Source organism: Nipponia nippon, unplaced genomic scaffold (genome assembly GCF_047370975.1).
Source record: "Nipponia nippon isolate SJK-2023a ecotype South Korea unplaced genomic scaffold, ASM4737097v1 scaffold_2, whole genome shotgun sequence".
Taxonomy (NCBI): Eukaryota; Metazoa; Chordata; class Aves; order Pelecaniformes; family Threskiornithidae; genus Nipponia; species Nipponia nippon.
The window spans coordinates 41,094,046-41,120,528 of NW_028262336.1; the positions used below are offsets into that span (position 1 = coordinate 41,094,046).

Consider the following 26,483-nt stretch of genomic DNA (forward strand, 5'->3'; position numbering starts at 1 on the left):
GGGCTGTAAGCATATGAAGTGTGCTAGCTTTTATCTGCATGTTATCTCTCTGGATTGCCTTTAAAAGACATAGTCAACATTTTAAGATGTTAAACCTGATAGTTTACCAGGACTGTAATTTTCTTTGAGGAGAAAATCTCTTACATTAAAGACTCTGTATTAAATATCTCTGAAGGTAAATGGGATTCTTATAAACTTTTTAATGTTAAGAATAAGCATAATAAGAGTTTTGAGGCTGTTAATCATGACAAAACACACAGCAAAAATGAGTAGATATAATTCAGGAAAGCAGCCTATTTGTGACAATATTCAATTTTATACTCCATTTCAAACGTATGTTTCAGACCCATGCTAACATGCTATCCTACATTGGGTCAAGCATATGCATACACATGCTCTCGAATCATTGTTGACATGATTATGTTTATACGTATTTTTAAATTACTATCCTGTATAGCTAATGCTGCCTTTAAACAAGTAAGGACATCTGCATGATTACCTATGGAAGGGATGTATTCAACAGTGTCTTTTGCTCTAGTGTTCCCAAGTACTGTATAAATATTCAGCATTTGTTCTGCCACCATTTTAATTCCTTCACCAATATCCAGAGAACATTGAAGTATCTTCTATAGGATTTAATAACTCCTTTTTTTCAGAAACAAGCATGACTCTGATGATCACCTAGTAGAACCAAAAGGTTATTGTTAATATTCTTAGAAAAGAGACAGGATGAGAAATTTTACAAATAGTCTTTTTGGATATTGTAAAACCTGGGAGGTACGAAGAAGAGGTTTAAAACTGACAATCAAACCTGCGAATATAGCACTTGAGTGAAATACACTAGGCTCATGTAAGTCCTCAGGAAAACCAGACTATTTTTCTTATAGGATTTGACATAATGGCTTACAAATTTTAATTTCAATTGGGACATTGTCTTTTATGAAATTTCTGTCATTATGTCCTTCATACTATTACTAAGCCTGCAAGGTGATGTTCTTCTCCTGTCTCTTCAGCCATTAAGTCCTCTCCTGTTTCTTTTGGTTTTTTTACTTATTTATTTAGGAAAAGAGTTCCAAAACTAACATGAGTGGCAAAGATCTGGATACAGGTTTTTAAGTACTATAAGGATATTCACTTCTAAAAGCCACAAAATATTGAGTGTTAGAAATTTTCTGTCCTCAGAAGCAGGTGGAAATCAGTGATGAGAAGAACAGGCGGGGTGGGACAGGTAGGAGAGAAAGAGGATGGGAATATGTGTTTGTTTTAAATGAATGCATAGGGTGTCTTTAATGAGTTAGCAATCTTATATTAAAATATTATGCCTGTTTTAAAGCAAGTTCCTTGCAGTTTTACTTACCTGTAGCAAATTTCAGTTACAAAAATGTGTGGTAGCTGAAATTAAAACTTGATACACTAATCAAAGTCATCTAAAAGACTAATTAGAATTATTCTTACAAAATTCTCTAAAATACAGTGATTTATTTCTCTCAAAACTGTAGTAACCTTTACTTTTGGCATGCAGCTGTGATCTGATAACTAACATCACAGTTTTCTCCATAAATCAAGAGATATATTAAGTGCATGTCCTTATCAGATAATCTGATTTAACCTTTTAAATAATATTGAACTATATAATACATGCATAATAAATACATAAAGAAGAATATCTGTGAATTTCACTTGTACAATCATACTGATAAGTTTCTGTGAATTAATCCTTATTTAAAAGCTCATACATTTTTCCCACTTGGGCAAAAATCAACTATTAAAAATAGGTTAGAAGTCCCTTAATTTACACTTACCTAGAAGAAAGATGAAATAAAAGCACCAGCAGTGTTAGCCTTTAATGGTGGCACAAAAGCAATTCTATGAGAGCAGCAAAGGTGCAACCAAAGGAGAAATTATTACATATTGTTACAAAGAGCTTCACAGTACATTATGACTTTTAAGACCCAAATACATAATTGGGCTTGGTGACAGGCAGCAAGATTAAAATTCCTCCTATCGCTCTTAAGATTACATCTACATCAGTAAATAAAAAGTGGCCAGGATGATTTCTTGGCCTAGAGGTCAACTGATGCAGCACAGCTTGCGTTCTTGCAGCAACACTCTTACCCCCCAAAGAAGATAGTTGTATCCAGACTGTCTGTTGCTGCATCTGTGGCTCACGCTAACCCCTGACAGTGCCTGGGCACTGTCTCAGACAGTGCGGTTTGGCCTGTGCCGGAAGCAACGCTCCCGGTTTAATGGTGTGGGCCGTCATGCTGCAGAGCTTGAGCACATTCCCTCTCCCTGTGTAGTTCATTACTCCTATCATCATGTAAAAATTCAGGGAAGGATGCAAACTAGTTAAATGAAAGGGAGAAGTTCAGTGTCACTGTCATTGTTCATTTCCTGTGTCATTTGAGTTAGTCATGCCGTTCCCTTCTGCTTTCAGATCATAGCTCTGTGGATCTGTATGATCTCAACCCAGGGTGCTGAATGCGTGCTTCCATGTAACATGAGTTTATGGACATGACAGCACTCACCCTTGGGGCAGTAGGACCACTAATAATGCTAAAATCTTTCATTTAGCAGTTTTTCAGTTCCTGAAGAGTGGTCTCTTATGCCTCTGCCCTCGTACGTATCATTGCAGTGCTGAATCCAGACTGGTACCACCATTGATTGTGATTGTGTCCCACCAATGCTCTGCAGCCTACCTGCCTCCTGGATTTCAAAATCCCAAGTGGTGTGTTGTCCTTGCATTAGCAAAGGATGACATAGAGCATGTTCTTGCCCAACATGATATAATCACTTATTTAAGAAAAGGCTCTCTGTCTGTTCCCTCACATTTATTAACCCTTTATTAGAGAGGCATTTGCAGGTGAATAATTACATAGCATCATATTGTTTCCAGACACTTAATACCAGCTGTTTCCTAGACTTGTACCCTGAGTTTAGTACAAAAGTAAATAGTGGAACAGGCTCCTTTCTACTTCACTGTAATGCAATTAAGAAACAGGAGGTGAGAAGATGCAGACAAAGAGATGGGACAAATCCAGCATGTTCCTTGGTCACCCGAGTGGAGCAGGACCTTGTGGTGACCAAGGAACATGCTGGGGCATTTAGTAGTTCTATGATCTCTGGAATGCTTTATATTTCTTAGCAGTTTATTCTTTCTTTGTCAATAAAAATCCACAGCTAAAGATATGCATTTTGTAACTCCTGAGCATTTGAATTTAATGGTTTTGCTGGTCATATTGCCACAGTCCTTAGTCACATAAGTAAACCTGAATCCTAGGAAGTGATAGCTGCTTTTCCACTGGTAATGCAACCATAGCCTCTCAGTGCAAAGCTGAGGCCCTGCAGGGTAACATGGATGATATGAGATATTGTCTCTCAGTGAGTGAATTTTGACATAAGGAAGTTTTTATTTAGCCTTTTCGGATCTGTCTGGATCCTGATCAGAACAGCACTAGCTCCACTTCTGCCTTGCTTGTTGGGTGCTCTCAGGCTTCTTTCAAGTCTGTGGCAGTTTCATAGTATTTTGAGATATATTTCCCATGGTACTTTGGCAGTTCTTTGGGCTAGAAATGTATGGGGAGGGGGATATCTGTCTAACAGCAGCAGATACTAGACTAACAGCAGAGCAAGATGTGTAGCAGTTACTGAGGTGCAGACATGCACAAACTTCTAATAGGATAGTCTCCACTTTCCTCTTTAACCTAGACATCATTGACGAACATTCTGCCAGGTATTCTTTTTGTCATAAATATTAATATAAGCAAGAGCCCCTAAAACAAGCCCTCATATACTGTTGGAATATTAAAATTTTATATGAAAGACCTGTTATACAGAAACAGTTACAGCTATTGCATGGTATATGGTAATCCCGCAGCTGACTAACAGACAACTCTTTGTTGTCTATCAGAGATGTGCATAGAATTAGTATAGTTGCTTTGATATAAGGTCAGAAGATACTGTTCTAATCATCCAGTCAGACCTGTTCTATAAAGTAGTCCTTTCCATTTTCTGAATTATTTCCTGCTTGAACTGCAGCACATCTTTCTCAAAAACAAACAAACCAAACAAGACTGATTTCTAATTTCCAGGTACAGACAGTCATCCACATGTTTTGGTAAATTACTTCAACAGTTGAGTTAAAAACCTGCACATTTTTCCTCAGCCGAGTTTGTTTAGCTTCATCTTTCTGTTACTGCTTTGTTTGCCAAACTAGGGAGAGCTCCAGTATTGCATTAACAGACAGTAATCAAGTTTTCCCCTAAACTCTGTTTGTTAACCATCAGTACTGTTGTTCTAATTCGGACAAGAAAGCAAATATAGAGTATCTAATTACCATTAGTTCAAAAAGCAATTATTGTTGTAGTCAAAGCAATTATTTTTGTGGTCCTGATAATAATGTGGTTATCTTTAATCACAAGCTTATTTTGGCTAAGTCAGCTAATCAGAGTCTAAGTAGGTGGCAAATGTTACTATAATGGAAGGTATAGTCACTACTGCATTCTCTCCTTAATGGAATATTTAAGGACGTATATGAGCACTTTGAAATGTATTTATTCTGATCCAGCCATCCAAATTTAATATACTTAAACCTTTTAGAGATATGTTATTCTGAACATGTGGATATAGACCTATACTTGACACTTTGAAACAACTTTGCCTACGGCATCAACAATCTGTGGAGCTCCAGAATTATGGCAAAAGGAAGTTGTGCAAGTACTGACCTTTATTTCCTCCTACTGACTGTTTGTTTACTTCACCTGCAAGAAAAAGAATAAGGGGAATCCTGGAAGGGAGGATAATGAGTGATGCTTCACTAGTTGTTTGGTAGCTTAAGAAAATACTTTCAGAAAGCCTAACCAACTTTTTCTCTTGATTTCTCTCAATTTTATTTCCTCATAGTCCTGTTTAATCCCAATTCTATGTATGATCGGACTCCAAGTCATCAAGAATTTTGATTAGATATTCCCAGAACTTTTGCTTACAGGAAGAACCCCAGAAGGCTTCAAAGAACTGTTAGATTCAGAAGTCAGGTTTCAGTCTAACAGAACTAGAATAATAGGCCTTTCTTAAATATATAAAAACCAAAATGACTGGGTCAGATAGACCAGAAGTAAAAGCTTTCCTATCACAACCTACTGCAACTGTGACTAAGATAAAATTAACATTCTGCAATCTGTTACAGTCAGATTGCACTTTTGAAATGTAGTCCATGTAACATTTGTGGAGTGCTAAGGCTTTAGAAAAATATTTTAGATGGGAGTTAAAGGGTTCTTTTACAGTCAAAAAAAAGAACCATTTATGTCCAATATGTACATGTGTGCATACACACATAATAAGGAAGTTTTATTGTGTTGTGACACAGTCAACAAGAAATCATTATCTAAAATAATTTTTAGAAACCTACAGGTAAAGAATAGAAAGTATATTGTCTAGTAAGGTAGAGATAAGAAAAACTTACAAATAGGCTAGTGCTAATATGGTTTTAGTTGCTGCTATTTTTTAGCTTTTACTACAGATTATTTGTTCTGGTGTTTAGTGTTTGAAATCAGTGGGTCAGTATTTTTATAAAGTTAAGCATTGTAAGTCTTCTGAAAAATTGAAGTTTACAGATTTCTTCAGTCCTGCTCAATTAGCATAATAAAACATGCCGATTCTTTTTTTTTCCCTTTGCTCTCCAAAAGTGCAGTCCAAAGAAATCCACCTTAGTTAACCAAGAAAAGCAGTAGCTAGTACTTTTGATAGCTTTTATTACTAATAGCAATGATCAGTTAATGACATTTTCAAGTAAATGTTCATCCATAGAAAACATTCTAAGTTTCTGAGACAGTGGAATTTTATTTAGTGCATCCCTACTTCAAACACAAAATTTTGAAAAAGGAGAAATGCTACAGAATAAATTGAACAGTGACTTTTTAGTGGATAAAACAATCCCTGGAAAATATTCAAATCTTGCCAAGAGTTTATGTCCTTTAATTCTGAGTTTTGACTAGTGGTAGTCCAGAAAACAAAGAATGAGAGAAAAACTGGAGTAAACTTTCTGAACTTAATAAGTATTGTGGTACTTGGGGTTTTTTTTTTAATCAGATAGCATTGCTAAGATTGTGAAGTTAATATGCCATTTTTACAGAACTTAAATAAGTAAATAATCATAATTTTACAAAGAAGCAGTTCTTTCTATGGCATAGAATCAAAGACCATTTTAATTATGGGTTTTCTAGTTGTCTTTAGAGAAAATAAGTAGTACCAGGTTAGGTTTACATTGTTTATGCTTCATGTATGATGAGCTACCCTGTATTCATAACAGACTCCGAGTAAACAAGTAATTAGTACTGCATATAACAAATATCAGTCTACTGAAATACTTTTCAAATATTATTTATTTAACTCAGTACCCTTGTTCATAACTGAAAATACCACTGATTCAGTATAGATTACCACTAACTCATTATAGATTATAATTTACAAAATTGTGTCAGTTTTAACAGAGCCTGAGTAGTGCCAAACTGATGTCAGTAAAATGTAGAAAAGAAAAAGCAAAAATCAATTTTATATGGGTTTGTAAAATTTCTTTTTACTGCCTATATATTTCATCACAAGAATTTTTCTCTTTTAATCCTTGTTTCTTTTTCTTATGCATAAATTCCACATAAGCAGTCTCTTTCCTAAGCATTCACTTGCTAGTAGTCCTTGAAATAGAAAAAAATCTGGTGTATAACACAATCTAACCAGTACTGGTAGGAACATTTTGAATCTATTGTCAAAAGCAATAGTATAATATGTTGTGACTGCTGGGCTCTGCTTGTTTAACTACCGTTAAAGTACCTATAGTTATGTAACTGGAGTGTGGTTTTGCAATATGTGACCTCAGAGTGAAATCTCTAGCTGTGGTGTGCCAGATCATTACCACCAGTACGTATAGCTTAGAGCAACGGTTCAGAAACCCATACAGATGTACAAGCAAATTGCATAAAGGAAAAATGGCCTGGAACAGTTGCTTATGAATGGAACCTAAAAATGACAATATGTTTGCAGCCTAGTAACCTGAAAATACAAATTAACATTTGTTAAGAAAATTGTAAGTAAATGCATATGTGTAACTTCTGTATTTAAACACCCAACAAAGTAATCTTGGAAATAATTTAATAAGGTGCATGTTAGCTCTGATGCCTGTACAGTAACTTTAGTGTAACAAAAAGCACTTTGGTGGGAGAATGCTAAAGTTATCAGCTCATATTGCACAAAAATATTAGGAAAACATTGTGCATCCCAAATTTCTTTTCTCAGTCTCCTATGAAAACTGCTTGAATACTGGATTTTTAAAAAAATTCCCAGGCTATCTTCTCCTAAGTGAGTTTTAGGTTGAAAATATTTCTCCTGAGTTTCATTATGTGAACTGAATTTAAGTAAATTTTTAAAAGGAAATGCTAAAATGCATAACTTGCAGTATTTTGAAAAACAAACTCAAAGAACCTAAAGTATTTTAACCTTTTATTTAAATGTTTGTCTGAAGAGCAAATAGAGATAATTTCAAAATAGTTATCTGTTCATCCAAGGAATTAATACAGAGTTACACCCAGCATTTGTATAAGTAGAACTCAATGTTGGGCAGAAGGCTGACATTTCATTTTCAATCATTGTCTTTTTAAATTTCTCTGATTTTTCCATTTATTGCATATATATATATATATATTATTCTGAGATTTATTATCTTTTTCCATAATCCTATGCAAACAAAGTCTCCTTACCAGAGGTGAGGAGCTAAAGATAGTAGAGAGATTCAGGACAAATGCCTTTGGCCTGCTGTGGATCTCTGGAAGGTTACAGATTCACTGGCTATATATGCAAGACCTTGACAGCAACTGGCCAGATGGACAGTGAGTGTCTGATAAAAATCCTTTTTGATGGTATCTCTTTGTCTGAATTTCAGCCCTTGAATTTTTCAACAGGGAGATGTGTTATGCACTGTGGCTAACACTGTTAGGCATAAAGGTCTTGTGATTGTAGTTCCATGGCTAAGGTTTTGTTAAATTCTTCATTTTAAGTGCTGTTTCACCTTCTGAATTATCTATTATATTCTCAAAATCTACACTTAGTATTTGGTTGTAGAATTAATCTTCTTAAAGTAGTCAAAGAATCCATTAACTGTTTGGGTCAAAGTGTACATCAACCAGCATTTTTTCTCCTCTTCCTTTCTTCTTTTTTCTCCTTCTTTTTTCTCCTTCTTTTTTCTCCTTCTTTTTTCTCCTTCTTTTTTCTCCTTCTTTTTTCTCCTTCTTTTTTCTCCTTCTTTTTTCTCCTTCTTTTCTCTCCTTCTTTTCTCTCCTTCTTTCCTTTCTTTTTCTTTTTTTTTTTTTTAAATTACAGCAAATGTAAAAGGTGCATAGAAAAATACCTATTAGTAAATGAAAATACAGTTATTCACCCAACCTCATTCCATATTCCTCTGCATTTTCCTGGTTGAACATGCTGCACGGTGTAATAAATGGATACATTGAGCTAACAGTGCTTAGTTGTTTTTTTTTTCCTTTTGCATTTCTGGATTTTATTTTAATAATATGCGTATTACCACTGTATAAATTTACGAAAGGTTTATTTGCATGTGATACTTTACTTCCACAAATTCTTGGCCATTGCAATGATTTACTCTTTGGGATCAGATGGCCTGGGATGCTGAGTTTGACTCCAGTTCTCCTGCTGTTAAAGGAGGAACTAGAGGTGCTCTATTCCAACCTGAACAGACAACCCTATCCTACATGTTCTATAAATGTCTTCTGATGGTGCTCCTTACCTCTTCGGGAGAGCTCAGGATGCGCAGGATGGAAGGAACAAGATGGGAGAGGACATAGGGGAGAGGAGGCAGGTAGTAGTGCCTGCTCCTCTGCGCCTCCTACCTCCTAAAAGCCTTAGGAGTCAGCGTACATCCTCTGGCCATAGGAGGAGGTTAAAGCTGCACTTCCTGCAAATTCCTCCAGGTCTTTGTCTTAGTACTGCCATTTCCCCTGGAAGACAGTTTTCCAGGGGGATTGTGACAGAGGTAGGTGACTATAGATGATGAGGGCACGGGGGGGATGAACAGAAATGCGACTCACTGCGTTTTGAGAAATGGATGGAGAAATAACCGTCCGGATAGAGAATGAGTTGACAAAATGCAGGAATTCCTGTTTCCACTTCTAGCTCACTGAAATTCTGCTGACTGTTCCAAATCTTCTTCTCCAGGAAATATTAGAAAACATTTTATTCTTTCCAGCCACCTTGCCTTTAAATCCTCTTGCAGTCTTACTGGTCCTTTCTCCCTGCTTACTCGGTTTCCCAGTCTTTTCCTTTTACTCCCTCCTTACCTTCTGGGTCATCACTCATGCTTCCTGTACTCCTCTATACTTGAGTCCTCTTTTCCAAAGTTTACAAAAACTTGATTTTTGCCTATACTGCTAAAGAAGCTTTGAACTGTCTCTGGGTGTAGTATTTATACTTGTTTCCTGTCCATGGTGGTCACTTGCCATATACTTAAAATAGCGTATTGTGTTCATTTTTGACAGATAAAAATAGGCCATCCTTAAAAAAATTAAGTAACTCTTTATTCTTAAAAATAACTTGTATTTGGATTTTGTACTTGATAAGCTTTGAATGACAACAGGAAAGCTGTCAACTCTTGTCAATTGCTTCATTATATAGTTGACAACGTCTAGTTAGAACCTAAGAGAAGAGCATGGCTGAGGAGTAGCAAACTTAATTGTAGACAAATAAAAGAAAATTCGCGCCCACGAGAGACTGAAAGTGCCGACTGGACATTGCTGTATTTTTCCTTTCATCAACCTTCATTTGTCAGTTTCTGCTTGACAAGCTAGGCCAGAAAAGTCAGATTTTAACTCTGTATTTATTCTTTTACCTTTTCATTTTGCTCACATGCTTTAAAATAAGTAGTTTTTATATGCAATAAGAAGTAATATAGTTCATCCTCCTAAGCACATGAGGAATATGCACCCCAGAGATTTGTCTCACTGTATTCTGACATCTGTGTCTGATTTGGCAAAACATTGAACTATGAAAACTTCTGACCATGAAATATTGTTTGATTATTTTCCTATTTTCAATGCATTATTAAGATCTGTAGTAAATGTCAATTTAATCAACTCATAGAACCTAGAGCTTGATATTCTGTGCATAAATCAGTTATTGTTCTTTCCAGAAATCTTTTTATGGGACTTTGAGGAGCAACCTGCTCAATGTTTTCTTTGTGAGCTTTGAGCATTTAGATTTTAAACAGTCTGTATCCAAACCTCTTCTAAAAAAATCTATTCCAATTGCAAGAATATTAAACAATATTAACTGCAAATGGATTGTGAAAATGTGGCAAATCTTTCCCAATGAGTAATCCTTGTAAATTGTTTAATCTATAACAGACTTTGCAGCCTCTAGGATGGATTGCAAAACATATCTGTGTCCCAGTGTCTCAGGAGAGGAAAGACTTTTGAAAGATGATCAAGTATTTGATGTGTGGTAGTATTTTTCTAGGAAATAATGGATGACTAGTAAATCAAGATGTGATTTTGTTCTTGAAAGCATAAGCTTTTTAGAAGTGTGGGTGAGTTGCTTGGAAGTTAGTGAGGTTGTACCTCAGCTTTGTCTTTTGGCTTCCTCCTTGTATTATGAAAAACAGCTCAGGTACTGTTCAGATTCCCAGAGTGTGGTTAATACAAACGAGCAAATAAATCTAGGAGGAAACTGACAGAAATGACAGAGTAGTTTACCAAGGCTCTAGTGAAGTCAATACCAAAACTATAGCTTGCTTCAGTGTAGTTAGGTTTTCAGAGATAGGATATTTCCTCTTCTAATCAGAAATTAGAGTTTTCTAACATTCTCACCCTTTATGTTTTCTTTCATATGCTCTTCTCTCAACAGAAAACTTTTCTCTTCAAAACACAATTCTTGAAGGCTCTTGGACATTCTTCTTGATAATAGCATGTTATTTATTAAATAGTAACTCCTCTTCTGTAAGATTACATATTTTTCTATACTGATCACATACAATTTAAAGTACTGGAATGCGAAGAAGAGCCCATACAAATGACCACTTATATCTGCCCTAGGTCCTATTAGCTTTGGCTTAATTTGCTTTGAATTGATTGCTATGTAGTAAATATTAGGGGCAGGGAATGTATATCATCTCAGGTTTTTTTTGTACATTGGTAACTATATGAAGTTTTGATACCTGATGGATATTTGAATAAGTTTGTTTTGATTGATATTAATTTGATTGGCATTTGAGTAAAAATGGATTTATTTTTGATTGATTTTTTTGAGTAAAAATAAAAACATATACCTAAAAGAATCTTAGTTCCTTCTCACACTAAAGTTAGTGATAATGTGGAAAACACTCAATCCTGTTGCAGATTTTGTGCTGAATTTCCAAGTAAATGTAGCTTTGTGTTATTGGGCATAGTGCCGTAAAGCTTAGCTCTTGTGAGATACTCTTTTAAAGAGAGTCAGCCTGTCAGATATGACAAATTCTGCAGTGAAAGATGATTATTGGCTGGTGGGAATTGTTTCTAAACCATCATTGTGGGTTAACCCTGGTAGGCAGCTCAGCCCCACGCAGCTGCTCACTCATTTTCGCTGTTGTGGGATGGGAGAGAGAATCAGAGGGGCAAAAGTGAGAAACTCGTGGGTTGAGATAAAGACAGTTTAATAGGTGAAGCAAAAGCTGCGCGCACAAGCAAAGCAAAACAAGGCATTCATTCACTACTTCCCACCGGCAGGCAGTGTTCAGGCATCTCCAGGAAAGGAGGGCTCCATCACGTGTAACAGTTACTTGGGAAGACAAGCACCATCACTCCGAATGTCCCACCCTTCCTCCTTCTTCCCCACAGCTTTTATTGCCAAGCACGAGGTCATATGGTCTGGAATATTCCTTTGGTCAGTTGGGGTCAGCTGTCCCAGATGTGTCCCCTCCTAACTTCTTGTGCACCCACAGCCTACTCACTGTTGGGACAGCGTGAGATACAGAAAAGGCCTTGATGCTGTGTAAGCCCTGCTCAGCAACAGCTAAAACATCTCTGTGTTATCAACACTGTTTTCATCATAAATGTAAAACATAGCACCATATGGGCTGTTGTGAAGAAAATTAACTTCATCCTAGCCATACCCAGTATATCCATGTAAATCTGTGCTGTGGCTTTTCTTTAATGCTGGGCACTATGGAGTAGCATTTGCTTACCAGTTCCTTTCATTCCTTACTTTGTAATTAGGTTTTTCTTCATTAAGTGAAATGAATGGGTGAGATGTTAAAAAGATAAACTTCTGATAACATGCTTGCTTGTGGAAATTAAAAAAAAAAAACACCTGTCACCACCCAGAGTGTAACTTAGCTATTTGCAGTTGCAAACCAAGGAATTGGAAATGAGCAAACTGCATATTTTCCAAACTATAAGAATGTAAATTCCATTGACTGAAATCTACCCCTGCTACTGCTGCTGAAGTAACATACTTGAGCAGTCTTTACCATTTCTTCCAGTAATATATGCCACTGTAACTACTGGAAGACAAACTGCAGAAATATATCCTCATCAATATGCCTTTTAAATGATGTATTAAAGACTAATACCAGAAGATGGGCATATCTGAAAACATGTTACAATCAACAAACCCATGTTAGAACAGTAATAGATGTTGATTTTGACTTTTTCCTAATTACCTTTTGTAGCCAGAAACTCCTCTGAAAATATTTTTTTTATGTACTAAACTCAAAAAGAGGAGGAAAATTTGCATATAAGCCCTGACCTAAGAGAGAGAAGAATAAGCAATCAAGAATTAGATGGTAAAATAAATAAATAAATGCCTCCCTCCCAAGTTAAATGATTTTTAATTCCATTTATTGAATAGAACTGTCATTATTTGTGCAATGAGAGAGAAGAAATTCTAATTTCTTTCTTTCCTGTTTACAAGAAGAAATGAACAATTTTTATGACTCAATACTTTTATAATTATCACCAAATTTCACTTGCCAGTTAAGATACTTATGGTAGTAGTCCATATCTGCTACTGTGCCAATCTAAGTAACTTTCCTGCCTATTAAGCTGCTATACTTCAGCATCTAAAAGAGCACATATCTAAGAGAGAACTTGTAAAATTATTGGGACTTCCCTTATTTTCTCGCAAGAATTTCTCATTATGTTTTTGTGCCAAATTTCCTTCTTCTGTATCAGTTCTCCTGGGTTTGTTATTATCTCTTTTATTTTATGTACTGGAACTAAGACAGGATCTGCAGTCTAGGTGGAATAGGAACAGCTGTTTCATCCTGTGTCCTGTCCAGCCTCAAAATAAAATATTCTAAATCATATCCAGTCTCAAAGATTCTTCTTACTGGGCCTTTTCACAATCCAGCTGGATGATTAACTGTGCTTTGTTGGTATATGACCACCACAGCCAAAATCTTTTCATATGCCATATCTGCAGGTCATGTCTTTACAGCTAATAATTTCATCTATCTTCAGTACCTCCAGGAAATTTCCTTTTCAGGGCAGACAGCTGCAATGGATAGATACTGATTTGTGGGGGGGGGGGGAAAAATGCTGTATTTCATCTCCTCTAGATGTACAGAGGAAGTTCACAAATTTCTGATAGCCAACAGGAAAATGTGCTTTGGAAAAAAAACGTCCTTTCACTCTGCAAAGTGGTAGGGATTGCTGTTTCAGGCACTTTGTTTGCATGGCTTAAATTTTGGAACCTTCTTAGTTCCACTTCATTGTGGAGGATTTCCTTTTTCTTTTTCTTCTCTTTCCTTCCCTTTTCCAGTACCAGGAATAAGAGATATTGAAGGGAGTGGAATGATGAAAAACACCACCAGGTCTTACTAGACACGGTGTGCATATTTTACAAACTGCACAAAGGCTGCACTCATAGGTTTAGAAATTAGTTATGAACTCTAAAATTGAATTGTTGCACTTTTAGAAGGAAGAGGTCCTTCGTGAAGGAAGTGCTCTTTTCTGTGAAATACTTGTTTCTCCTCTAGAGTATCTCAAAAATAGTTCACATAGGTCAAGAGCTATAGTTATATCAATTTTCCAGTCTCATTAAAATCAGATGACCGTCTTTTGCACACTTTAAAAAGCTGGATGAATCTCACAATATTCTTTTCCCCATTAAGACAGCTTCTAACACTGCCTTGGGATCGTACTTTGGGTTTCACACATATAAAAGAGCAGTGATCTAACGTAATGGGGGAAAGAATAGTTATTTTATTTACTCATTAAAACGGCATTTTTAGAGGCAGGTGCATAAAATTGGTTGTCTGCTAGTTACAGAATATTTTTAGCGATAAAACAGTTTTACACTAAGCTTCTACCTAGGCCACTAATGGAATGGTCTTTAAATTGAATCACTTGCTTTTTTTTTTTTTTTTTTCTTTCATAAAACCCTAAGACAGGAAGGTGAAGTTAAATTCTGTAACTTAGATGTTCACAGAGCATTTTCTTTCTATACAGAGATAAGTAAAATATTCAGGAAGCTTTCAAACCTTTTTAACTGTTATACAGAAAAGAACAGAGGTGCAAGCTTGTGTGTCCTTGAATTTTATCAAGATTGATTAAAGTCTTTATTCAGGAAGTTTAAATACTGGCGACTGCATTTTTCCCCTGATGGATTAAGTCTCACCTCAATATGGCCACAAAACTGTTAATAGTATGTCTTGGATGTATTCTAATAATATTGTATAAATATCTAAAGTGAATACCAAGTATGTCATTGACTGTCTGACCTACCATCAAGTTCTGATGCTCGCTGTGGTGTAGCTAAACTTTAATGTATTTTAATTAAGTCTCCTCTGACCATTCTTCTTTGTGGTGCTTTAGCTTGTTAGTCTGCTCCATGAATGGGAATGTGCAGAGCTGAGTCAAAAGAAAAAATGAGGTCACTTATTAAGAACCAGAATTCTTGAAGATGGGAATATATTCACGTTTTCTATCCACTTCCCTTTCTTTACTTGTGAGGAAAAAATGAGGCACTTGGAACCTCACCATTTATTTATAGCTTTTTACCTAAAATATCTGGGAATAATAACCTCAAAGATAGACGTGAATATTTCAATAAACCTTGCTGGAGCTTCTTGTGTGCATGAATAAGAAAATCCACCTCAGAGAATTCTGGTTACAAGTTACACTCTCCCTCATCTAAAAGACAAGAAAAACATAATGAAATGTAATATTCTGTTATCAAGTCAAATATATATGGGGATTTATGTCTGATTATTTTGAAAAAGTCTTTCTGAAATTAAAAGCCTCCAAATTATTTTAGATTTTAGATTTAGTATATTTGCTTGTTAAATATCACTGCCTTGTCTCGATCAGTAAAGTGAAGGGAAATTGCTTACTGCTTATGTTTTCCTGTGAAAAAATTCTCTTCTTTAATCTTCATTTAATGTACCATCTTGATAAAAAGATCTCATGACTTTTAAAACAACTCACTATATTAATTTCAAAGTTATATTTTTTTTTATTTGAAGGTTGTAATTAAGTTTCCATTTTTGTATTGCACTTCACCATGAAGACACAGGTTTAATCACACTGAGCTTCTCCTACTGTCCCTGCAGAAAATGTCCCATGGACTTAATCTCATTGGGAAATAGATCCCAAAAGTTTTACCAGCTTTACCACAGAAGGTGAATCAGTGCTTGTGATTCTTAATATAGACCAATACACAGTCTGAAATGCTGCAGATACTTTTATATCTGGGCCTCCTAGTATATGTGCAGCATATGTCAAACAGCTTGTCTGCGTCTGCTAGAATAGTTACCATCTCTTGAAATAACATATGCCAAGCCATCAAACTTTCTCTTCCATTGGCATACACACCAGAGGTTTAGTCAATATATTGGTTTCAGCTAAGGAGTATGAATTTTCTAAGTTCTGAGCTGTATCAACAGACTTTCATGGTCCAGATGGGGCTGTAGACAAGTCCCTGCCACTTTTTCAGCCTGTAAATTTGTTCAGCAGGTTGAACTGACATGTTGGAAATGCAGAAGCCAATGTGGCTTATTCAGCGGTAGGATTTCATCAGTTTGGATGCACCATTTTAACACCACTGAAAATTCATAGATGGTACGTCATGGAAAAAAGGTGGCCTCTGTTTGATTCTTGTTGTTTATATATGTTTGAGAAAGAGCAGTTTCCAATGATGATGTATTTTAATTTGCCATATGTGTGAAAAGTTTAATTAGCATATTCATCACCCAGCCCAGACGTAGCATTACCATTCCTTTCACAGGCAGTTTGTAAATTGTGCAATTCCAGTAGAGTCAGCTCTGTCTTCCAGAGATAGTGTTGCGTCCTCCCACAGCAAGCAAAGCCAGCGTGGCAGAGGAGTCAATGATCTTGATTCCGGACTTTTTAAAAGTTGCGGCTTTGGTATTCTCTAAAAACCGATGGACGTGGACATGGACAATTCCTGTTAGCTTTAGTGGTAGCCTGTCCCATGTGATCAAGAGCAGACATCAGGCCCTGCTCTGGGAATATGCTATTCTCCTAGATCCTGCACAGGCTAGATAATAACTGTGGTCTCTTTGTTGCGAGTGAACCATTGGAGGCCATGTTACGGTCGTTACATTTTTGTTCTGTTTGGGAACTGAATGATGGAGCAGTATCCTGAAACTGCTCTCTTGCCTGTCAACCCATATTAACAGGGTGTCACCTAGCAAATAGATTTGAAATTGCTGGAAATGTGCTCTCTGGGCAGAATTTGTCAAGGGGCTATCCCATTAGGCAGAGAACTGGGCAAAGAACTCCCTCAAAGTTACTGCAGTGATTTAATGTCAGGTGTGGACTTATTTAAAATTGTTTTGTGATGTTTTTAGATGATGTTGGAATTAATGTGTGACAATCAAAAAGTAGTTGCTGCTCTAGCAAAGAAGATATTTGTTAACTTCAGCGGTGTCCAAATGAATGATAAGATATTGAGAACCTCTTTTTCCCCTGGACTCTATTCTTATTTCCACATAAATCTCAAATGAAGCATCATGCTGTATTGGATAGACTTGCACAATGCATTTCAGTTTAGATCAAAGCCATTGATTTTGAAAGATCAGACTACACAAGAATAGTTCATGTAACTCCAGAAAATTGTAGACCATAAGGAACTAGTGATTTAACACCTAAATACATTATGTTTCTTTTACCTGGCTATGGAAAATTATACCTGTATTCTATCCATAAAGAATAAATACCTTTTGAATCCATAAAGAATACCTTATCAAATGTTTACTTAATATGTAGAAATGGGATATCTTAGGTTTTGTGTTGTGTATACTAGTATTAGCGTAAAATAATGACAATGAAAAGGATCGTTAAATGTTTTCTTCTTTTCTGCAGAACGTGGAGTCACATGGCACCATCAGTCATTCATTTTGCTTTTTTTTCTTTTTCTCTTTTTAAAAGGGAAATTAGCCTATTTATATGTGTGTATATGGTAAACTGTGATTCAAATTTAAATATAGAAGGTAGAGTACAAATAAATACTGAGCAGCCAAATTTTGTTACAGCCACAGGACTTGAGTAGTAACTGCTGTTATGAACAGTCCTTTTAATTAGTGCGGAGTGCCTTCCCTCGCCAAGTTCTTCTGGGTTTGAATTTTCAATTCCTGGTGGTAGAACTTGGCTGTTATTGTTAATGACTGGTATTACAAACCTAGTCAGATCAAATACATGACAAAGCTTAAGACAGCCTCCTGAAAGAGCCTCTGCTTTTCATCACGTCTAGAAAATGTTAAGGGGAAGTGGTTAAAATGACCTGGGAGGGACCAGTAAGTGCTTGGGTTTGCTCCATCCTTGTTACTGCTGCCTGGGCCCTGCAGGGCCAGCAGCTCCCTGTGGGCCAGGGCAATTGGAGGGCTCCCCTTGAGGTGCTTTGAGGGCAAGGCCTGGCAGCCTGGGCCCATCCCACTGCCCAGACAGGAGCAGGGCAGCCCAGAGGCACTGGGGCAGCCCTGGGCTTTGGGCACCTCCCTGGGGATGGGCCAAGGCCAGGCTGGGACATGGATGGGCCCACGGGTGGTCCCAGCTCAGCAGGACCCATGCCCAGGCAGGGCTGGGCTGTGGGGAGCTGGAAACCAGGGGGCTGATGTGGAGTCCTGGGCTGTGAGGGGGGCCCCAAGGGTCTGGGCAGCAGCAGTCAGGACTGGTGGTGCCCTCAGGGCCTGGGACTGTGTTAGGTGCCCTCCTAGAGTGCGCCTTCCACACTGGTTACAGCCTGACAGAAACCAATTTGTGTTCTCCCAGACCAGTCCTCAGTGGAAACCAAAGCCCAGTGAGTGGGGAAGATTGAGAGATCCACTTCAAAGGCACATCCATGCTGCAGGTTAAACCAGCAGCGTAGGTGCACCCATAGTGATCTTGATATTCTTGTACTCCCCAGGGAGTTGTAACGTGTTTTTCCGGCTGCAGAATTTTTTTATGATACCTGGTGCTGTTATAAAATAACATAAGTATTTGAGACATGTACAATAACACAACACAAAATATTGGCAAAATACTGCTTTGTTTAAAAAAAAAAAAACAACTAAACAAACAAATATTAAAATGCTTATATTTCATCAAGATAGGCAGAAAAATTACCTTCTTCATTAACACTCCTTGAAGATTATTTTTTCTTTATATGGTGATCAGGGAATTAGAAAGCTAACCTAGTATTGAAACAGAAAGAAAATAGGACTTTAATGAGGGTTTGATCAAGAGGTTAATAAACTCCCCCACCCAATATCCCAATTTTGCTATGCATTGCTTTTCAGTGCAATGAATTCTCTATTAATCCTTACAGTTATATCTCATTAATATTGAAATGCGTACTAAAAAGCAATTAAATGCAAACATGTTTCAAATATCATTGCAAGAAATCAGACAAGCTTTAATTCACTTCATTTGCTATTGATAAATGATATTTGAAAACAAAAATGGGAGATGACAGTGAATTTATGTACACTTTTTCTTTTGACTGATTGTCCGTAAAGTTTTGCAAGTAAAATTTCAGGCAGCATTGTAAACCTGTTTTCTATGTTGAGCTGAAACAGAGGAACAAAATGGCCCCTTTCTGAGACTTAAAATGACATATATTTCAACAAGTTTATTGCAGAGCAAAGAATAGCAGGTTTCCGCCAATGAAATGATGTGTCGGATCAGATAGTGGCAAGCCTGGCACACAATCTTGTCTGCTGTCACACTAATGATAACCGAGATTGTGGACAGAAAATCAAGTTGGAGAGTCAGTGGATAGTCTGCAATATTGGTTACGACAAGATAGCCAAGCTATTAAATAGGCGGGAGAAGAGTGGAGAGAGGAAAACGAAAACAAACCAACCAGTTAATTCTAGTATCTCAGATAACTCTGTATTTTTTTCTTTTTTTTTTTTTCTTATGTTACTTGAAAAATGAAAACAATATGAATCTTGGAACTCCAGGTGTAGTTTATCTTTTCTTTTACACTTTTCAGTTCATCAATATTTTTAATCTTCCTGAATTCAGTATCATTGTTGCATCTCATGATATGGTTTTAATGCCACGTACTGTATGAACAAAATGTTAACCAGTGCACTTTTAATCTGCTGGTAATGTAAAACAGACAAAAGAACAGAGCTGCTTAAATGAGATTTCTCATGCTTGTCTTTCCTCGTATGAATTTGGGTTAGCTTTGTAATCGTTTTACTGAAACCCTCAGGATGAAGGGACCTATCGTTGTCTCTTTTGCTAGCATTACTCTTTTCCATCCCTCTGCTTTTGTTTTCTCTGGTGAAGCTCTTTGTCCTTAGCTGCTACTCTCCATAAGTTTTCCCAGAAACCAATCCTGAGCAGAAACTAATCTACTGGTGTTTTACAGCTTCCCATGGAGCTTTAAGACTTTTCAGTCTTATTGCTTATGCTACGGTTAATCTACACTGCATGTGTTTTTATTTTTCAGGAAACTGAAGCAGCAGTGCAGGCTAAACAGCCGAATGTGGAAGAGGTTTTGTCTAAAGGGTGTCATTTATATAAGGAAAAACCAGCCACTCATCCAGTAAAGGTAATGAAGCAACCTTTAGCAATATCCATTACTGTGTAATGGGTTATGCTTCCCCTGTTGTACACTTGTCCTTGATGTGCTCTGTTTAAAATCAATGAAAGAACTTGGCAAATGGCATTTGTTCTGTTCTGTGATGGGATAGCCAGGAAAAATGTAATGTTCCCAGATAGAAAATTTTTGCATATTATGATGGGAATATTGTTTTTGACATGAAGGTTGTTCTACCTCTTCAAGAGTAATCCACATTGAAAGCAAATGTAATTTTTGGTGCCTAATTAATAGCATCATATAACATGTTTTTAAATTCCCTTATTTTGAATTTCACTTTCAGAAATTTGTCAATTAAAAAAAAATGAACATGTTTTCTAGAAAAGGTAAGAGTCAAGTCACAAAGAGGGCCCTTTCCTTTAAAAATTTTCCATTGTGAAGGAAAGAAGACATGGCAATACAGAACTTTGCCACTCAGTTTCTCTGCCAAATTCATGTAGAATGACTCACTTGATTCTGCTTTGGAGCAGAGGATACATTGTTAAGAAGGCTAATGCCTCCCAACATTTTTTTAGAAAAATGTACTATAGAATCCTTTTCCCCAGCATAGAAATCAGTTTGAAGGGGATATTTTACACTCAGTTTTCTAAAGGCTATGTAGACCTTCATTGAGACTAGAGTATCATTTTCTATCCTGTAGAATCTTGAAGCAGAAAACAATCAGCAAGCATCCTCCCGTGTGTGGTTCAGCTGCTTTTGGAGTGGGAGACCAAACTAGTAAGGTCATTACCATACCGACCAGAGCTTGATCTGGTTTCTGCTCTTATAACTGCTAATAAAGTATCTGTGAACATGATGATTAAGAGTTCCCAGAACCTGTAATAGTGGCTTATTGATCACACTAAGTATCTATTACAATTGCTTCTGACTGGGCAGGGATAGTAAACTTTGTCTTTGTATTTAGAGCTTTTCCAAACCCTCAGCAGTCAATAAACTCATTTTACAGAAGAAGGTTTCCTCAGAAAGTTAGGATGTCTGTAGGTGACCTCTACAGCAAATTTCTTGTTTTTCCATCTCTATTTAGTCACTATACGTCGAGTACTATTTTCCTACTTTTACAAAATTTCCTCTAAATTACTTATAAATCCCACCAGCAGATCTCCATTCACAGGAACACATGAATGCAGTTTAGAAATTTTGAAATCTAGAAACTCTCCACTTTAGAAATTAATACATATTTAAGAATGATTTGATTTCTTTTCTTCTTTCCTGAACAGAAATCCTTAAGAGTTATTTTCCCCTTTGGTATCTATGCCTTTTTTAATGACCAGTTTTCCTAAACAGTGACAAAACACTAAAAGAGGTAAACTCAAGGTGACTTAAAAGTAACGTGATAATTTTAAAGTGGGCAAAACCAAAGCTTTTGACTCTGTGTCGGGTGTTTTCCTTGGCTAGTACAGCGCTATTATTGTTAGGAACTGAAACGTCATCTGCACTCTGAATGGATGATGGAACAAAAATCACTCTGCAATAACTGCATTTACTCATTTCATATGACTTCAGCTGCAGTCTTAGGGGATCTCACTCCACACTTTAACAAGCAAAGCATGTGAAATAACAAAAAACTAGAGATTTGGGCTTTCTAGATTTTTGTAATTGCATATAAAGAATTGAAGAATGAATGCTGGCATTTTCAAGGAGAAGAACTAGTACTTGTTTTTACGTACCACTGACAGAAGTATAAATGGTGTGAAATGATTCTGTTTAGGCCAAACTTCTGACATAGAAGTGTCTATTTCTTTTAAGTGTTCAAAGACACTGAAAACTGCCAATTTCTACCAGATTTATTGGAACAAGATAACTCTTTAAATAAAGATTATGATGTTCCTTGAGTTGTAGTTTTGACAATGATATTATAAAATGTGTCTGTGAGGAAATTAGTAACTACTTGTGGAGTAGTGAGTATTTCGTTTCTAGTCCCTCTTGAATTGTGTTTTACTTTTTTTCATTGCATTCTGTAGTTCACTTAATTGAAAGACCTGTGAAGTTAATTTCTGGTTCACTGTCTGTCTTGTACAATAAGTCATGAAACAGTGAATATATACTGTCAGGACTGTTGAATTGCTTTCTTGATGATGTAGGTTTCCCTAAGCTTCCACCCATTTATACTGAGTTGGTCTTCTGTCATCGTTCTTCATTAGTAACTTCCAGCACTGTCTGCTATTTATATGTTCCAATATAGACTTTTCAGCAAATGTCAAAATCATTTTCTACACAGAAGGTATTTTATGGAAGCAGAAATAATTTGTACTCAGATTAAGGTGGTTTTGAAAATATATTAGCAAGGTTGCAAAGTTAAGTACTCAATTTTAGAAAATTCTTGAATTAAAGCTGCTGTGGTGGCCTTGGTTTAGGCTGAACCCTGCCTAATTCAGTACAGGATATGGATACCACTCACAGTGTGGGCAGCAATTCAATACTTGGACTCATACTCCTTGTTAGTTTCTGTCACAGGAAAAAAAGACAAAATTACATGGCCTCTTTAAAAGCATTAATTACTTGCATAGCATTGCTTGACAATGTAGATTATTTAGTTCTCTGAGGCACCTTTGTCTTAGCTTCCTTTTTTCCTCTCTGATTTCCTTAATTCACCACAAATCTTCCCATTCTTTTCAATAAATGAGGTAGAGGTCCTATAGACTCATTCACACCGCAAGCCTCTCCTGTGCTGGAAAACAGTATGTGTCAGAGAATTAAGGATATTGGTGCAATTATGTACATTATATCTGAATTAATGTTCATAGTTGACATTATTCTGACATTTCCTAATGTTTAGCTGTTTATCTTTGCAATCTTTAAAATATACTTTCGTTACAGTATTTTGAATGTAAATTAAATCCCATGGATTTATATTGACACATACTTAATCTTATCTCATAGTTATGTCACTGAAATAAGTATATTTTCACACCTTCGCTAAGCATACTAAAAGTGTTGATATTGGAATTTTGCAACGCAGGACTGTAAAAATCTTTTTGTTGGCGAATGAAATCCTAGTATATGCTGATTCAAGAGTCAAGAATGGGATGAGATGTGTGATCCTTTAAGCACTAGCACTTTAATAATCAGACATATTCACTTCTATAAAATGGATTTCATGCTTTTGAAATGCATTTCTGTAAAGCTTTTGCAGGTGGGGGAGAGAGAGGTTACTGCTGGTGACAGTGGCAACGGAAAGAACATAAACCCCAATCTCATGATTAACAGCACTTAAACAGAACAGTTCATTCAGGAAAGGATTTCTGTGGCTGCAGAAGAGCTGTAGTTCCCTTGCCACAGCACTCAATTTGTCCTTTCCTGTGTTGGGTGGGAGAATAAGTAGTGAGGAACTAATTTTCATTGTCCTTAGTCTTGCATTTAAAAGACTACATCATTTCTCTCGCTAAATACTCCTATCTAGTTTTAGTGCTGTCAATGAGATTAGTTCATGTATGAATATTAACCTCACTTAAATTGTGTTGGTGCTGACATTTAAAGGAAATCGATAAATCAATAAAAGTGTTCCTCAATGCGACATATTTTGATGTTCATACTTGTCACCAAAGCTCTAGAATTGCAATTACAGCAAAATTGTTGTGCTCAAAGAAGTTAACGTTTTAATGCACTCATGCTAATTTATGGCAGATGCAGGACTGGATCAAATCTAGTTACTCTTTTATTAGTGCCGTAGATGCTGCCTCAGACAACCCTCTCTAGTGTCTGTGGTCGGCATGTTTTATATTTTGTCAATGCTGGAAAGAAATCCCTGTCTCACATCCACATGAATGATTAAGCAGCTATTCATAGTGAGGACCAGTATTATATTTATAACATCCATATCTCCTTCCTGAGTTACTGTGAATATATTGTAAAATGAAGCCAGACTTTGTAATCTCTCCAGCTTTTGTTTTTAAGGGTTCTCTGCACTCTCTCCTACTATGGAATTAATAGATATTGGAGCAGTCCTTTGCATTTTAAGCTCTGGAAGTAGGTTCTTGGGCTACAACAGCAGAAAAAAAAAGGAAATTTAAAATCTGCAATAAAATGTGTCCCAAGTATGTGTTTTTGTGTGTCCAATTCACACAGAAATAAAACATATGTGTGATTTTGAATTGTCATATGACAAGTTGTTTTTATCATGCATACATGATTGCTTTTTCTGCCTAGTCCTCATAGTCTATTATCAAGGAGAATCTCTGATCTTCCTGACTTCTTATTTTATTTTCAATGCAGTTTTTAAACTGCTCTTAAAGATTAAAAAGTTGGTTTATTCCCTAACGCAGAATTGTATCCTTTCTCTCCTGTCCTATTGAAAAGCATTTACACAGAAATCTGTCCAGAGTTTTACCAGGTAATATTCTGGCCTCCATTGGTGACAGAGATAAAAGAACTTTGCAGGTTTAGAGTATTTATGGCAAAGCTTAAGGCAAATTCTAGAAACGCTCCCCTGACATATCAGAATATAAAATTGTGCTACCTTGGTGTCTGTGTGTGTGTACACACTTCAATTTAATGAGTATTGTTCCCTGTCCCTCTCCTATTGACCCCTGTCATCTTAGACTCTAGGTAATTAAAGTACCTTTCTTAATAGGCATCCTGTTTCCATCATGGCTGGATTGTGATTTAGACTGTATGTCTCATTGCGAATTGGACACAAGAATACTAAAAGCATTCCTGAGTGGCACTGGTACTCTGTGCTGCTTTTTGTAGCAGACAGTCAGGGAGCAGCTTAAAAAAGAAATGCAGTCTTCATTTTAGGGGTTTAGAGATGCCAGCATAGAATTAGCAATGCTTCATCCTTCTTTACAGTGCTTAGAGCAAGGAGGAAAGAAGGGTAGAAACAACATTTTCAAGTCTAAATGCCTCTCAGGGTTATCTGAGGACTGATGTAATTCACACTCCAGACTTTCACTTAGGTTTTGTTTAAAAGTAACAGTTTAGCCATTACTGGTCAGGACTGAGTGCCCACTCACTGAAGTTTATGACTCCCTGAAGACTCTTAAAACATTCTTTTCACTTTTTTTTTTTTTAATAGGTGGAAGAATGTGTTCTGCATTTGATATTACAAATTGCAGAGGTTTATTGACAAGGGTTTTTTTAATACATAATTCATCTTTTTTAATAAAAAATTAGCATCTCAGGTTTGTGGTGATAAAAAACCTCACCTCTCTACAGCGTGTTGAAGAAGAAGTCATCCTATGTTCCCTAAAGAGTTGTAAAGGCCTGGCAACCATGGAGCAGGGCAAGCCAGTGCTCCCTGGGAGCAGGGAGCAGCGGGAGCTCCCCACTAGGCTGCAGGACAGGGTCTTGCCAGCCAGGGCCCCTCCTGCCACCCCCAGCCAAGAAGCAGGGCAGGCTGGGGGCCTGCCCCTGGGTAGGGGTCAGGATCAGACGCAGTGAGGGGAACCAGAGTCAAACACAGCCCCAGGTGGCTGGGCAGGGCCATGGGGATGGGAATGGGCTGAGGCTGGTCCAGGAAATCAATCTGTGGTCAGGGTCAGGCAACTGCTCTGGCTCTGAGTTGGCCCTGAGGAGGAAAGATGCTTTCAGGACCTTGACACCATGAAGCTCTTTTGCAGCCCAACTGGGAAGGATTTTACTTGTCCCTCTCTCCCATTTGTGAAAATTAGTTGCTGTTTCTGCCTTTCTGTTGCTTTGTTGTGGTTTTTTTTTTTTCTTTTTACCTCAGGTGGTCCATCAGATGGAGGAAAAAAAAATTTATTTTACATTTATTTACATTAATTTATGTATTATAAATTTAATAATTTGTTATTTTCTATTCTAGAAAAAATTGGAAGACTTGAATGCTGACTGGAAGGCAATAAACCAATTAATTCAACAACTAAAGGAAAAGCCAGCATTAGCAGCTTTTGGCCTTTTCTCTTCAGGTGTCTGTAAGTGCTTCAGTATATACATCTTTGGAAATTAATTACAAATCACACAGTTAAAATGAAAATGGCTGGAGACTCTCTGATTTAATTCTGCATCCTTACAAATTTCAGCTTTAGCTTGTAAACGGGAGGTGTGCTAGTGTGGTATTCAACTTGTTTTTTTTATCGTTTCCTTTCTATTTTGTGTAATGTGTCCCAGAAGACAAATTAGATTATGGATTTGATGAAAAGATTGCAGCATGCTTTTCAAATTATTACTGTTTCAAAGTCTTGTTTCTTTATTCTATGAAGAGATGAGATTTTGACTTTCTACTTATATTCATGGAGGAAATATTATGAAGGCAGAAGAATTATTTAAATTAAAAGATAATACTCTTACAGGTCAAGTGGATGTAAATTGGTCACAGAATGAAATTCTGAAATTACTTTTTATGATAGGGCAATGAACTGAGACTGTTTCAAGACAAAGCATGTGTATTCATAGAAAAAGTTGTATGACAACATCGTAAGAGTAATTCTGCAGTT

At 36.7% G+C, this 26,483-nt stretch overlaps 1 protein-coding gene across 8 annotated transcripts in view; it reads left to right on the plus strand.

Annotated features, from left to right (window-relative positions):
- Positions 1–26,483, plus strand: part of DMD (dystrophin) — a 1,304,666-nt gene that overhangs the window by 908,657 nt on the left and 369,526 nt on the right. For all 8 annotated transcript variants that reach the window (XM_087759563.1, XM_087759562.1, XM_087759568.1 and 5 more), the window contains 2 exons: positions 19,939–20,040; positions 25,853–25,961. In XM_087759563.1, coding sequence (XP_087615689.1) covers positions 19,939–20,040; positions 25,853–25,961 — 211 coding nt within the window. The remainder of the gene's footprint in view (positions 1–19,938; positions 20,041–25,852; positions 25,962–26,483) is intronic.